This window comes from Ahaetulla prasina, chromosome 1, assembly GCF_028640845.1.
Source record: "Ahaetulla prasina isolate Xishuangbanna chromosome 1, ASM2864084v1, whole genome shotgun sequence".
NCBI lineage: Eukaryota > Metazoa > Chordata > Lepidosauria > Squamata > Colubridae > Ahaetulla > Ahaetulla prasina.
In genome coordinates this window covers 277,686,668-277,701,177 of record NC_080539.1, presented here as the reverse complement: position 1 = coordinate 277,701,177, position 14,510 = coordinate 277,686,668, and the positions used below count along the sequence as shown (strand labels likewise).

Here is a 14,510-nt window from a genome sequence, read left to right as displayed (position 1 = left end):
ACTCTGCCTACTCACCTAACAATCTTATTCAGGTTAGGTGAAAATAAAACCACCCTGGAGGATATATATATATGGGGTCCCCCAACCAACTTGTTCAGACTGATACAGCTACTTGGATGAGCAGGGAAACATTTCAAACTAACAAGAAAAAGAAGTCCAGTTGCCATGACTCAGCTTCCAGATACCCAGGAGGATGTGCCAGTATACCTAATCAGTAAACATGACTAGAATTCCTCTGTAAAGGTCCTTCCTCACATGTTATAAACACACCTTAGACTATAACATCTACATTTCCTTCCTATCTCCATGATTGCCTTTACCTGGAGACTTTCAATCTATTCGTATTTGCAACTGTAAAAACTCCTGCCACCATAATTTTCACTTCAAAATGGTAAATGTGTCAGATTTTAGTTGATATAGTAAGCAATCATGCTACATTTTTTAATCTCTTGTGTTAAATCCATAGTGGATACTGCACCAGGCTAGAAATTGGAAAAGTATGAGTTCTAGTTCCATCTTAGCCATGAAAGCATCTGGGTCATTTTGGGCCGGTTACACTCTCTCTCTCTGTCCTAGGAAAGAGACAATAATAAAACATTTCTGAAATCTTGCCAAGAAAACTGTAGGGACCTGTTCAGGAGTCAACACCAACTCAAAGGACACACAAACACACACACACACACACACACACACAAAATTGCTCTATAAAACTTAGAACTTTCTTTAACAGACACCTATTTGACAAGAAGGATCAATTCCACATTTGAAACTTCAAACTGATGATGTTGAGTTGCTAAGTCTTATCCAACTCTTCACAATCTCATGGACCATAGCATGCCAGGCCCTGCGTCTTCCACCCTCTGTTGGAGTTTGCCCAAATTCATCATGTTCATTGCTTCAGTGACATTATCTCACATTGATGAATTCTGGTTTAACAGAGGAATTTAGCATTCAGTGCATAAAATTCCATAAAATGCATAAAGACAACATCTCCAGTCATAGAAGAACAAAGCAAATAACTGCAAAAGGAACCAGGTTTTCTATTATAGCATTAAATTACATCTGGTTTTATCCTAAAAACTTTTCCTATAATTTAATACAGCTGTTACTTTTTTCAAAGTGAAAAACAGACATGGAAATCAAGAACCATGTTTTTAATTTTGTTATTATTATTAGATTTTTATTCCCACTTTAAAAAAATATTTGGTGAACTCAGTGTAAGTGCTTAATACTTCTTCCTCTTCCTATTTTTTCCCTTTCCCTGTGAGATGGTTTGAGCTGAGAGAGTGCCTAGCCCAAGGTCAGGCAGCTGGCTTTCATTACTAAGGGAGGCCTAGAACTCCTATTTCTACACTAGCAAGTCAACCATACACAAAAACAACCATTAAACTGGCTACTTTGTAGTTATAGAATTAGAAAACAAAATTCTGGTTAATGGGGAGAAATGGTTTATTTACCCTTTAAAATAATATTCTGAAAATCAGAGAAAAAAACAGAACTAAAAATTACTAGTTACAAGTAGTAAAGTAAGGGTTACTTCTCTTTGAATCCAAGGCACTTGGGCAGATTGCTCTTTCTTTCATGTCATTAGAAGTGACAGTTCTCTGAATATGATATCATATTCCTTCTTTCCTACAAGTAGAAACCTACTTCCCAACTCAAATTTTTTTAACAATCAAAATTATTCACAGCCTTAGATGAAATAATATTACATAAGAAACAAAACATATATGCATAGAATATACTTCATTCTATTTTTGTGTGTGGTTTTATATATAGCTATGAGTAAATTTTTATATCTTCAAATAATTATTAGTATCAAGAAACTTAACTGTATATAGTTACTAGAGTGGCTAATAAATATTTATTTCTGCAGGAATTTACTATAGATCCAGAAAAAATACCTTTGTGTTCTTTGTATCATTCACTCCATCATTACAAATACCACATGTTTCTCAGATGCAAAGTAGAGGTGAGTTTTTTCTAGTTTATGTTATTATTCATTGTATTCATTAGTGCAGCAGAATCTAAACTCAATTAAAAATCAAATGAAGATAAACTATTTTCAGAAGATATTGATCAGTTTTGTATATAATGAATCAAGTTTTACTTTTAAGTAAGTTTTAGATTCCAAAAAGAGTGCTAGTTTGGTGTCATAGTTAAGAGATCAGGCTACAAATCGTGAAACACTGAGTTCTAGTCCCACCTTAGGTACAAAGGACCGGGTACCTTGGCTCAATCACTATGTCTCAGCCCTAGAAAGGCGCCAGTGTCAGACCATTTCTGACATTGCCCAAGAAAACTGCTAGGACAAATCCAGGTAGTGCCAGGAATCAAATATTGATTCAAAGACACACACACAATTGTAAAAGTGTCGTATGTCATGGTAACACAACATACATAATACTTACGAAACCTGAATGAATGTAAATCTCTGAGGCAAAGTGGATTAAGAGAACTGAAAGACATTACTTATGGTCTTATTGATTCCTGTGTGTTCATTATCTTGAACAATTCTGGATAATGCGTAAACCTGAAGTGGAATGGAAATTTAGCACAAATGAAGAGAGTTTCTTTTTTAATATCTGCTGACGCTTCAGGAGTTTACAGCTGGGGATAATAAGAGTTGTGGTCTAACAAGATCCATTAAAAATATTGGAGATTCTACTGTAGCAAGTATTCTAATAGCTCATTAGAACATCAGGAACCATACTTAGAAAATCATTGAATAACCCTGAACTTCAGTTATACTAAGGTTACCTCTGTCACTATAGTAAATGTAATATACCCTCACAGACCCTACGACAAGGGTATCAAACTGGCGGCCTGCAGGCCAGATGCATCACGCACAGACCACGCCCACCCCAGCTCCACAAATGGGGAAAACGTCACGCAATGTCACATGATGGCAATGTGACACGGCGAGTTTCACACCCGTGCCCTAGGAGAATGCATGCATATATATTCAGAGTACTAGGAGAAATAATAGAAAGCTAACTGTGTGACATTTAATTTGTTCTCTCAATAGATTTCTTCCGTTCAAAAAAAGAATGCAGATCTAGGTCAAGAGGAAATTGTACAGCAGTGCATGAAAAATATAAAATGGATAGAAGATCTCTTTGAAAAGTTTGGTGAACTTTTGAATCATGTTCAGCAGAAATGTTGCTAACAAATATTTATCCAAATGTGACCTCTTTTTTTTGGTCCTGTTCTACTCATCAAAATAAAAGAAAAGGCTGATAGGCTGGTCATGCCAAGCTTTATTCTAGGTCAAAAGAAATCATGGTATTCTGGGTTCCTTGGATTCTAATAAGAAAAAAAAATGCTGCCAAGCAAATGGAATTACAAACAAACCTGCATTTTTTACTTGGAGAATATTTTTTCCTATTTTGTAAACTTTTGTTTTGAAATAACTTAGGTTTATTTTTGACAAATGATCGAAGCATGTACTTAAATATATATATTTTGGCTATGATTAAAATAACTTTTTAAATATCATGCCATTTTTTTTTACTCTGAACACTAGGAAAAGTCACAGTGATGGTAACTGATTGAGCTCAAGTAGTCTCTCAAACATTTTGCAGAGAAATCTTAATAGGACAAGAATTACTGTGTGAATAATCTCCATCTTCATTCAAGAATACCATTCTCCTTTATGGACTCTAATTACTGATGTTATGTTCAGGAAACTCAACATGGATTTGGTGCAATCCTATGACTGCTATTTTGTGACAGATTATATTATAATAAAAACAATTACCTTAATTATTTTCCCTAGGTCTTGAGGAAAGACATATTTTTTCTTTACATTTGTGTCCTTTATTTTTCCCTTTTGGAAAGAAATCAATTGTACATTTTATCCCACAAATAGTTGTATTTTTCAGAGGAAAAAGTATTGTGGCTTAAAATTGTTTCATGTACCCTTGTAATACATTTCAATTGTTTTCTTGTTCATTTTATATATTAATTTCATATTGTAAAGTATGTATCTTGAGATTATCTTTGCTTATACAGGTTTGCTTCAGTGTTAACCATGAATGAGACATATTAAGACTTCATAAGTTTGCTTTATGTATGGTTATATTGACAGATTGCAACTTATTTTCTGATAAATGAAAAATGATTTTTGTCTTAAAACTGCTTGATTAATAGAACATGTCAATAAACAGCTACTACATTGGTCTTCAGTAAAGTGAGGATTAGCAATTGACCAGGCTATATGCAGTGTTGAAAACAACTGAGTTTTTTATTTTTGTTATTTAGAATTGGTAATGGCAGAACTGTTTGTTTCTTGGTGCCTTTTCAGAATCTCAGGCATCTTTTGTAAATGACTTTCTCTGATTAATTACTTTTCAGTAGGAATCAGTAGTCCCACTTAAGTTACAAATAGGCTATACTTGCATCAATAGGAAGTTTTTTTTTTAATTTGCTAACAGAATGCCTTACCTCAGCCATTGATTCAATATTTGCAGGACTTGTTATTTAGATTTTGTGAAAGTGAAGATCCTGTACTTCCATCAAATAATATATAAAAACAATTCATTTCTCTTTTCACTGCCACTTAGTGCCTTAATTTCAGCCAAGAAAGCAGGTTTCCTCATTCACTAGCCAATCGGGATATTATTATATGTAGCATGATGTATTTTCTTTAGTTATACATGTGTTCATGCACCTTAGATATGTAAAATGCAATGAAGGGCTGTTTTTATGAGCAATTAAACTAGGATTTCAAAATATCAAAAGACAGCATTTTGTTATCTCGATGTGTATGTTACATTGGACAACCTGTGTATTTTCAAAATATGTTTTCATGTTATTGGAAGTAGTATTCATTTCATTCCTCTGATGGGTTCGGTCAAAATACTGATAGAAACTGGTAATTGGACTTAAAGATTCTATTACTGCACTTGCCTTGAAAAAAGTCAAGTTGTGGTATTATAGCTATGAAACGAGTTAACGCCTTGTGCTAAGATTAAGCTGAAACAAAGAAAACTATCAGTATATTATGGCCTAGCACAATATGTTAATTTAGTCCAATTATACTGTATTTCCACTGATCCTATGGAAAAGTTAAAGATACATAATTATATATTATTAAGACTAAATCTTGATTTCCTGCTTAAGAAAAAATTGTCAAATGCATCTAGTTACAAGCAATAAACCAGAAAGTGGGAACTTAGCATATGCATATTTACTGGAAATAGATATACTTCATTCTTACCTTAAAATTGCAATCTTATATTCATCTGGATACAAGTCCCATTTATTTATAGGAATTTTTTCCCCTAGATCAGTAGGACAACAGTATATGAAAACTGTTCTATATTTTTTAAAAATGGAACTTTTTTTTCTGCTATAGATGCAATAGCCTACTTATTTGGAATGTGTATTTAAAGAAGACATAGCTTCCATATTAATTTCTAAAACACCAGAAAATATTTCAGTTGAAGGTTTATCAATGTAATCCAAAAATAGTTCTTATACCATCAATTTAAAACATATCTTGAAAAAGGCTTACAAATAGAAGATGTAGGTGGAGTATGACTGGTTCATCAATTATAACATATACTAAAATAGCAATTAAAATAACACAATGGACTTAGTTGATAAAACTTTAAAATATGATTTTTTTAAATATTTCACAGCCCTATCATTTCACTTCTCACCAATTCTTAAACATCTTTGAAATTTGTATCCATTCAATGAACTAAAGAGACTTTCAAGTTCTAATTTCAGACTGCAGTCTTACAACAAACAGTCTATTCAATTTTATTAAAACCAATAGAACTTACTATTGGTTAATATATATGTAACTATACTGCTGTGTCAGATTTCTGTTTTAATTTTAGGTGGCAATTGTCAAAAGATGGGGAAGAGCTGCTCAGGATTATGGAAGTAAATATACAAGTTTTTGTGTTTTTAATAAATCAGATTTATTAAAAAGTTTCCTCCAATTAAAATGACCTCAGTGTTTCACACAGAGACTTAATACAATATATGACGAGATTGTTATAAATTAATTTATACAAATTATTTATGAGGTCTGTTGAGTTTTGTCATAGAAAAGAAAATGTATTTTGAAAAATGCATTTGCCTTTTGGTGGCGTCATATTTTGGGAATAAATGTGTGGTGAGGACCAAAAGTGTTTCTGGTAGTATCACTCACTGTCATTGAACTTTTTGTAGAAAATCATAGTAAATTTAATTGGATCTCCAGTATTCATTGAAATATATAGAATCTTGTCATAGTAAATGCCACAGCGTTTGTTTTCTGGTGGTATTCAAAAAGTGCAAACAATTTAGGATAACAGGAAATGTAGCAACAATAAATTTTATTTTCATTCATTTATTCAAATTTAATTTTTGCAAAGTCATTTATTTTTATCCACATCTACATACATCTCTATATTACTTAGAAATTTAACCCTTAAGTACAGTCCTTATTCTGAAAAAAAGTTCAACATTCCTTCTTTAGAGAATTATTAGCACAGTCACAAAAGTAAAGTATTTAACAGTGCCTCACCTAAACATTGAAATCACTGGGCTTTGGTTTCAAATTAATCTTTTTAAAGAGAGTTTTTCTGTTTAAGCTGAAGAACTACCAGTAATAATTTTAGGTATTGCGCAAGATCAAAATAGTTAATTTTCTCAAAAGAACGTAATATCCTAATTTCACAGTTTGTTAAACTTTTAACATTTGAATTTGCCCTCCAATATAATTTAGCACCTAGTTGCAATAAGAGAGAAAAAATTAATTGATGTTCTGTATAAAAACCATTACATCATTATTTTGGCATTTCAGCAATCACTGTTTTATGTTCTGAATTCTAAAAATGTGAATTACCTGATGTTTTTGATTCCAGATATCACTTGTTCTAATAGAAAAACAAATGGGTTGTACAGCCTGCTCCACCAAAACACAGTATATTTTTCTTTTTCCTTTAATAATATATGGTTAAAAAGAAACTCAAACTGTCTTCCAATAAATGGTTGTCATAGAGAAAATATTTTTAAATATTTAAATTTGTACTACTATTTAAAGTAATTTAAAAAAATGAACAAGCCAAAACTGTTAGGAAACTGAAAATCGGTTTATAGTCATTTATGATTTTGTTGACAGTGTTTCATGTCGTATACTTACATACTTTTTGTTTATTATTATTATACAGTGCACATATTTCTTTATCTCTTCCTATTTAAGTTAATGCTCACAAATGCATGATAATATCTATCCTCTATCTACTACAAACATGTAGGCTAGGATTAATAAAGGATATTTTCTAGCCAGTTTTCACATGGTCCACAATAATGTACAGACTTGTGACTTTTTCATAATTTTTGTATTTTTGATTTGATGTTACTAAATTCATTAAAGTGTATACAGTTTTTCAAAATACTGGGTACCGTTATTGGTTAATGTGGAATAATTGTAATAATGTCTGAGATAAATGTGCTGTATTCAATAAGAGGGGAAAAACCCTTGCTGTATTTTCTTAATATGATGCTCCAGTTATTACCAGTAATTAATTTACAGGACTTACATAGTCACCTATCATGCAGGGACTTTTAGACAGCTCACCAACAACACATGAATAACCCATAGTTAAAAACATACTCTTCCCTCCAGTGACAAAATCAAACAATCTCACAGCTAAGCTCTTATCCTAGCCTAATGCTTGAGGGAAGAGCCACCCTCTGGAAGGCTAAAAGGGTAGGGGGTGTCTCTGATTTCCAGTGGGAGGCTACTTCAAATGACTGGAATGGCCACTGAAAAGGCACATCTTTAAGATTCTATTAATGGCAATATTTAGGGGAGTGCATACACCCTATCCTAGTAGGATGGGCAGATGTTCTCAGGGAAAGATGCTCCCACAAGCCTGCCTATGTCATGTAGCATCTTGAACACACCAACAGCAATGGTGCTCAGATGAACCACAGGATACCCAACTGTTACTGCATTCTGTACCAGTTGCAGCTTACAGGTGGTCTTCCAGGAGAGCTCTGTGTAGAGTACCTTGCAGTAATCCAACTGGAAGGTGACTGAAGCTTAGATGACCATGCAAGGCCTTCCAGTCCAGTAATGTGCAAAATTGGTGGATTTATGCAAATACCTCCCTTAGCCATGACTGCCACCACCTCTTCCAGAAGGACCATGGAGTCCAAGAGGACCCCCAATTGTGCGCCGGAGTTGTACAGGGGAGCATTTCCCTGTCTATAGAATCAGAGATGTCAATGTTCCTGACCCAGGAAGGTAAAAAAAAAAACCACCACCATTGCATTTGCTAGGATTGAGTTTCTCTCCATTCAGGCCCTTATAGCCTCCAGGCATTGAGCCAGCATCTGAATGGCACTACTTGCCTGACATGGAGTAGAGATATATAATTGGGTATCATCAGCATACTGATAATACCGAACAGTATGCTGGCGGATGACCTCTCCCAACTTTTATCTATAGATGTTAAGTATGAGGAGAGGGAGCCTTGAGGCAACCCATATAATAGGGGCCTAGGGCTCCTCCAGCACCAGCCTTGACTGATACTGACCCCAGAAAAAAGAAGGGGAACCTTCAGGATGCTTTAATTTTGAGTGAAGCTGTTGTTCATATGATGAAATAAAAAGAAGGCAAACCATTAAAACTCAGACTATTTATGCAATGTTTGCAATAAAGTCAGTGTTATTTCAGCAAGGTTGAAGCAATAGGATTCAAACAGTAGTAGTATTTTTATATTGAAAAGTCTTCCTATTATTTTTGTACGCCTTTATTTCTATTTGTTAAACATAAAGACAGTTTTATATATAATATCAAGGATGCATACAAAGTATTCAAATATGTGACAAACTTGTTTGACCTTGATTATGTGCCGTCAAGTTGGTTCAACTCTTAGCGACCACATTGATTTTCTCCATTACAATCTCAAATCTGATCTTTCCGATCTCTGAATAGGGCATCCATGGAGACTGTAACTGAGTCCATCCACCATAATATTGGTTGTCCTTCCATCTTTCCCAACATTAGTGCCTTCTTTGGAGAACTAGGTCTTCACATAATATGTTTAAAGTAGGATAAATGGAGCCCAATCATTTGTGTCTGTGAGTTGAATTGTTTGATGATCCATTTGTTTTCTTATTTCCTGGCCACAGAATTCCCAGGAGTTTTCTCCAACACCAAAATTCAAAATCCTCAATACAGTTCTGCTCCTTCAATATCCAATTTTTGCTTCCGTAGAATATCAAAGGGAATACTATAGCTTTCATATTTTGATCTTTATATGTATAGACATATCGCAGTATCTGAATATGTTTTACAGGCCTTCATGAATGCTCTGTGCTAGCCAAGTGCTAGCCCTCAGCAAATTTCTTGATGTTTGAACCTTTGTGGTTGATGGTTGATCATAAAAGACAGCAACCATATATCAGTGTAGAATTATTCTATAGTTGGATGTCACACCTGTCCTATTTGGTTTGGTCCTTTGTATTTAATTTTAGTCATTTTTTCACTATGCTCCTTGACTTTTCTTACTAGACCTTGCAATCTTTCACATTTTTTACTATTAGAGTAATGTCATCAGGATAGTACAGGCTATTGATGCCCCTTCCTCCAATTTTAAAACCGTACTCATCTTCTTCCAATCCAGCTTCTCTTAATATATACTGTATTCAAATACGTACCTTGAAGAAATAAGGTGAGAGTATACAGCCTTATCTTACTCCTTTGTCAAACTGAAGTTAGTCTATTTCATCATGCTCAATCTATAATGTGGTTTCTCTTTAGGACAATGAGATGTTCTCTGATCACCATTTTTCTAAACACACTCCACAACTTGACATGATCAACACAATCAAAGGTCTTTCGGTAAAGCACATACTGATTTCTTTTTAGTATTCTTTGGCTTTTTCAATTATCCATCATGTATCAGTAGTAATCTCTAATCTTTTCTAAATCTTTAGCCTTTTCTAAAGTCAGTTTGAATATCTAACAACTACTTTTTCCATGTAGGGCTCTAATCTGTGTTGGATAGTTTTAAGCATTAATTTGATAATATGTGAAATTAAGGATGTAGTTGATAGTTTGTACATTCTGTTAAATCTCCATTTTTGGGTATTGGAATATAGACTGATCTCTTCCAATCTGTTGTCCATTATGTCCTCCTGATTTATTGCCATAATTTAGATAGAACTTTGACTTATTCTTCTTTTGTTTTTTACCATCTGGGTATTCTATCAGTTGTAAGGGTATTCCATAAAATTACCTGAGGTAGTGATCTAACTTCATCTTCCAGTATTAGAGGTTCTTTTAAAAAGGAATATTTTCTAACATATCTTGGATGTTAACATGTCTACTGTACAGTATTTTGATATATGCCTTCCATCTTTGATATCCTTGGAATCAATTATTATCTGTTCATTGATGTTCTTTATCGTACCAATTTGTGGTTGGAACCTCCTCCCGAGTTCAGATATCTATTGAAAGACTACTTATGTGTTTCCATTTTCAATGTCTTTGCAGATGTTGTTGCAATACTGTTTTTTGTCTTCTAATAGCTCTCTGAAACTTTTTGTTAAATTGTTTTCTGATGTTACTATCTTTCTTGGCTTTGACTTCTCAGCATGGTTAGTTCTAATGTCTGCTTTGCCTTCTTAAATGAACAGTGCAAAGAAATAGAAGAAAACAACAGAATAGGGAGGACCAGAGATCTCTTCAAGAAAATTGGAGATATGAAGGCAACATTTCATGCAAAGATGGGCATGATAAAGGACCAAAATGGCAGGGACCTAACAGAGGCAGAAGGTATTAAGAAGAGGTGACAAAATTACACAGAATAACTATACAAGAACAAGCTTAACATCCCTAATAACCACGATGGGGTGATCACTGACATCAGACATCCTAGAATGTGAAATCAAATGGGCCTTAGGAAATCTGAGTAACAACAAAGCTAGTGGAGGTGACAGTATTCCAGCTGAGCTATTCAAAATCTTAAAAGACAATACAGTAAAAGTGCTACACTCAAGCAGTAGGCATGAGCTTAAATGGACTCCAGAGGATGGTAGAGGACAGGAAGGCCTGAGGAATGTTGTCCATGGGGTCACGATAGGTCGGACACAACTTTGCAACTAACAACAACATAGACCTTCTCTGATACATGGCTGCCGAGAATGAGGCCGGGTAGGCTGGCGGTGGATTCGGAGGCCATGTTCTGAGGCTCGGAGGTGGGGCGATGAGTCGGCGTTTTCTAGCCGGCCGTTTTTCGGCCGATTCGTTTCGCTGGCGGGCCTCTAGCCATTGGACTCGTCTTCCGGCCCTCTTCTGACCATCGACTTCGGACTTTGGGGGTTTCAGCCTCTGCAGCTTGGATGAGAGCGGAGGTATTACATCTACCCTTACTACTGCCATCTGCCTCTTGTGCCACGGTTTGTTGGCTTTCTCCCTGCTGCCGGATTGTGGACTTGGCAGCCTTCATATCCTCCAGCCTCTCGGAGAAGGTCGGCCTTTTATATGGGCCTGGCCTCTTGGGGGGATAAGGCTGGAGAGACCTGGCCTCTGGGGTGGTTAGGATTTATTCCTGGCCATGTCTGGAGGGGGTTGTTGGAGGTTTGCGGGGAGATGATGGAGGCATTCCGGAGCAGTTCCCCTGTAACCAGTCTGTGGTTGTGACTGTGATAACATCATCCATGCCCCCCTCGGCCTTTTTGGCCATTTTTGGTCCTATTAGGACTTTTTGGGGGAGACAATGGGACTTATTTGGGGACAGAGGAAGACGGAGGAGGATGTGCCCAAGGACTGGAGTGCCATCTCCCCTCACCCCCGGTTCCAGGATGTTTTGGACTATACACTCGACAGAATACCACCTAGACTGTCATTTGGTGCCTATCGCTGTTCCATTCTGCGTCCGTCCTCATTCTGGACTAGTACCATCTGCTACCACCTGCCATTCGGAGATGGAGCTTTTGTTTTTGCCGATTCTTAGTCTCAGCTGCTACGCACTATACTCATGAGGAACTCTTGCGCCTGCGAGGTGCCCCGCCTGCAGGAATGGCCCTCCTCACTACCGAGGCCGGCCTCCATGACGGGTCTTGGGACCCACAGAGGTGGCATGCAAAAAGAAGAGCTTGTGGGGTTTTTAGAGAGGAACTTTTAAGGGGTGGGAGGGTAAGGCGGGCAATGGGGTAACCCGTCAGGTAAGGGCCAGTCTCTGCACATGCTCATGGCGGTCTTTCTTTATCAGGTTCGGAGGTTATGGGGTGGAGGTGTTCCTATTGATGAGGTGGTTCTATTGACACGGTAAGTGGGAGAGGCAGATATGGCGGAAGCGAGGTCATACCAAGTTTCGGGAGCGCGTGCTCGATGTCTGAAAGCGATCACGCGCTCCGACCCTTGGACTTCTCCGTTCCCCGGATGGTCAGGATCCTCAGAGCCCGGGCCTTCGGTTGATGTTGTGCAATGCTCGGTCCGTGGTGAACAAAGCCCCCCTTGTTTGTGATCTTATTCAGGGGGGTTCCGCGGACTTTATAGGCATTACGGAGACCTGGTTGGGCACGGAAGGGGGTGTGCCCCTCGGGGAGATGTGCCCGCGGGTTTTCCTTGCATTCCATCAACCGAGGGCCCAGGGTAGGGGTGGTGGGGTGGCGGTTGTGATTAGAGAGAGTCTAGAGCCGAGGGAGACCACTGTGCCTCAGATTGCCGGGTGCGAATCCCTCTTTGTGAGATGGGGTCATAGGTGTCAGATGGGTTTGCTGATCGCGTACCTGGCTCCTTGCTACGTGACAGCTGCCCTGCCCGAGCTCCTGGAGGTGCTGGCCGGGTGGTAGTTGAGACCCCAGACTTTTAGTCATGGGGACTTTAACTGCCATCTCCCGGCCCGTCATCGACAACGGCTCGGGAGTTCACGGCTTCCATGACGGCCTTGGACCTGACCCAGGTAATTGATGGCCCTACTCACATTGGGGGTGGCACTCTGGACCTGATTTTTCTCTCTGGTCAGTGGTTGAGAGATCTGGACTTAAAGGAAATAGTCACTGAACCTTTGTCATGGTCAGATCACTCTCTTCTTCGCCTGGACTTTCTGACCGCCATTCACCACCGCAGGGAGACGGAGCCGATACGTTGGTTCCGTCCCAGGCGCCTGATGGACCCGGATGGGTTCCGGACGGAGCTTGGGCCATTTCCTGAGGGTCTGGCTCACGGCTCGGCCGAGGAACTTGTTGCGGCCTGGGAACGGGCCGCGGCGGGGGCCTTAGACCGAGTCGTGCCTTTGCGGCCTATGACCCGGCGCAGGGCCCAACCGGCTCCTTGGTTCTCCGAGGAGCTGAGGGGATGAAGCGCGGAGAAGACGCCTAGAGAGTTCCTGGAGGTCTAGCCGCTCGAAGCTGATCGGACACTAGTGAAGTCCTATACTAGGACTTACCTAGTGGCATTGAGAAGCGAGGCGTAGCTACGCCTCCTCCCTCATTGCATCGGCAGATAACCGCCCGCCGCCCTGTTTGGTGACTCGCTCCCTCCTTCATCAGGGGAGCGGGATGACCCGCTGCAGGACGGGCTGAGGAGTTTAACGGTTATCTATACGATAAAATCGTTCAGCTTCGGGATGGTCTGGACCAAGATTGCGTGATGCGGGTGAGACGCTCGAGGGTGGTCTTGGCGACATTATTTGGGATGAGTTTGACCCTGTGGCTCCCGAGGACATGGACAGGTTGCTGGGTAGGTTGAATGCCACCACGTGTTTACTGGACCCGTGCCCCTCCTGGCTGGTGCTGGCCACTCGGGGGGGGGCACGGGGCTGGCTCCAGGCGACTACGGTCGCCTCTTTGGTGGAGGTGTCTTCCGGCCGCCTTGAAAGAGGCGGTGGTGAGGCCCCTCCTTAAGAAGCCTTCCCTGGACCCGGCTGTTTTAGGTAATTATCGTCCGGTCTCCAACCTTCGCTTTGCGGCGAAGGTTGTAGAGAGTATGGTGGCATATCAGCTTCCCTTGCACCTGGATGAAACTGTCTATCTAGACCCGTTCCAGTCCGGTTTCCGACCCGGTTACAGCACGGAGACGGCTTTGGTCGCGTTGGTAGATGATCTCCGGAGGGCCAGGGATAGGGGTTGTTCCTCTGCCCTGGTCCTATTAGACCTCTCAGCAGCTTTCGATACCATCGACCATGGTATCCTGCTGCGCCGGTTGGGGGGATTGGGAGTGGGAGGCACCGCCATCGGTGGTTCTCCTCCTATCTCTCCGACCGGTCGCAGTCGGTGTTGACAGGGGGTAGAGGTCGTCCCGAGGCGCCTCACTTGTGGGTGCCGCGGGGTCGATCTCTCGCCCTTCTGTTTAACATCTACATGAAACCGCTGGGTGAGATCATCAGTGGTTTCGTGTGAAGTATCAGCTGTATGCGGATGATACTCAGCTGTACTTTTCTACACCGAACCACCCCAACGGCTATCAAGTGCTGTCCCGGTGTCTGGAGGCCGACGGGTCTGGATGGGGAGAAACAGGCTCAAGCTCAATCCCGCCAAGACAGAGTGGCTGT

General features: G+C 39.5%; 1 protein-coding gene across 3 annotated transcripts in view; it reads left to right on the top strand.

The window, feature by feature from the left end:
- QSER1 (glutamine and serine rich 1) overlaps positions 1-7,261 on the top strand; it is a 45,074-nt gene extending 37,813 nt beyond the window's left edge. For all 3 annotated transcript variants that reach the window (XM_058160668.1, XM_058160677.1, XM_058160660.1), the window contains 2 exons: positions 1,877-1,972; positions 3,029-7,261. In XM_058160668.1, the coding sequence (XP_058016651.1) occupies positions 1,877-1,972; positions 3,029-3,169 (237 nt within the window). In that variant the 3' untranslated portion in view covers positions 3,170-7,261. The remainder of the gene's footprint in view (positions 1-1,876; positions 1,973-3,028) is intronic.
- The last annotated feature ends 7,249 nt before the right edge of the window (positions 7,262-14,510 follow it).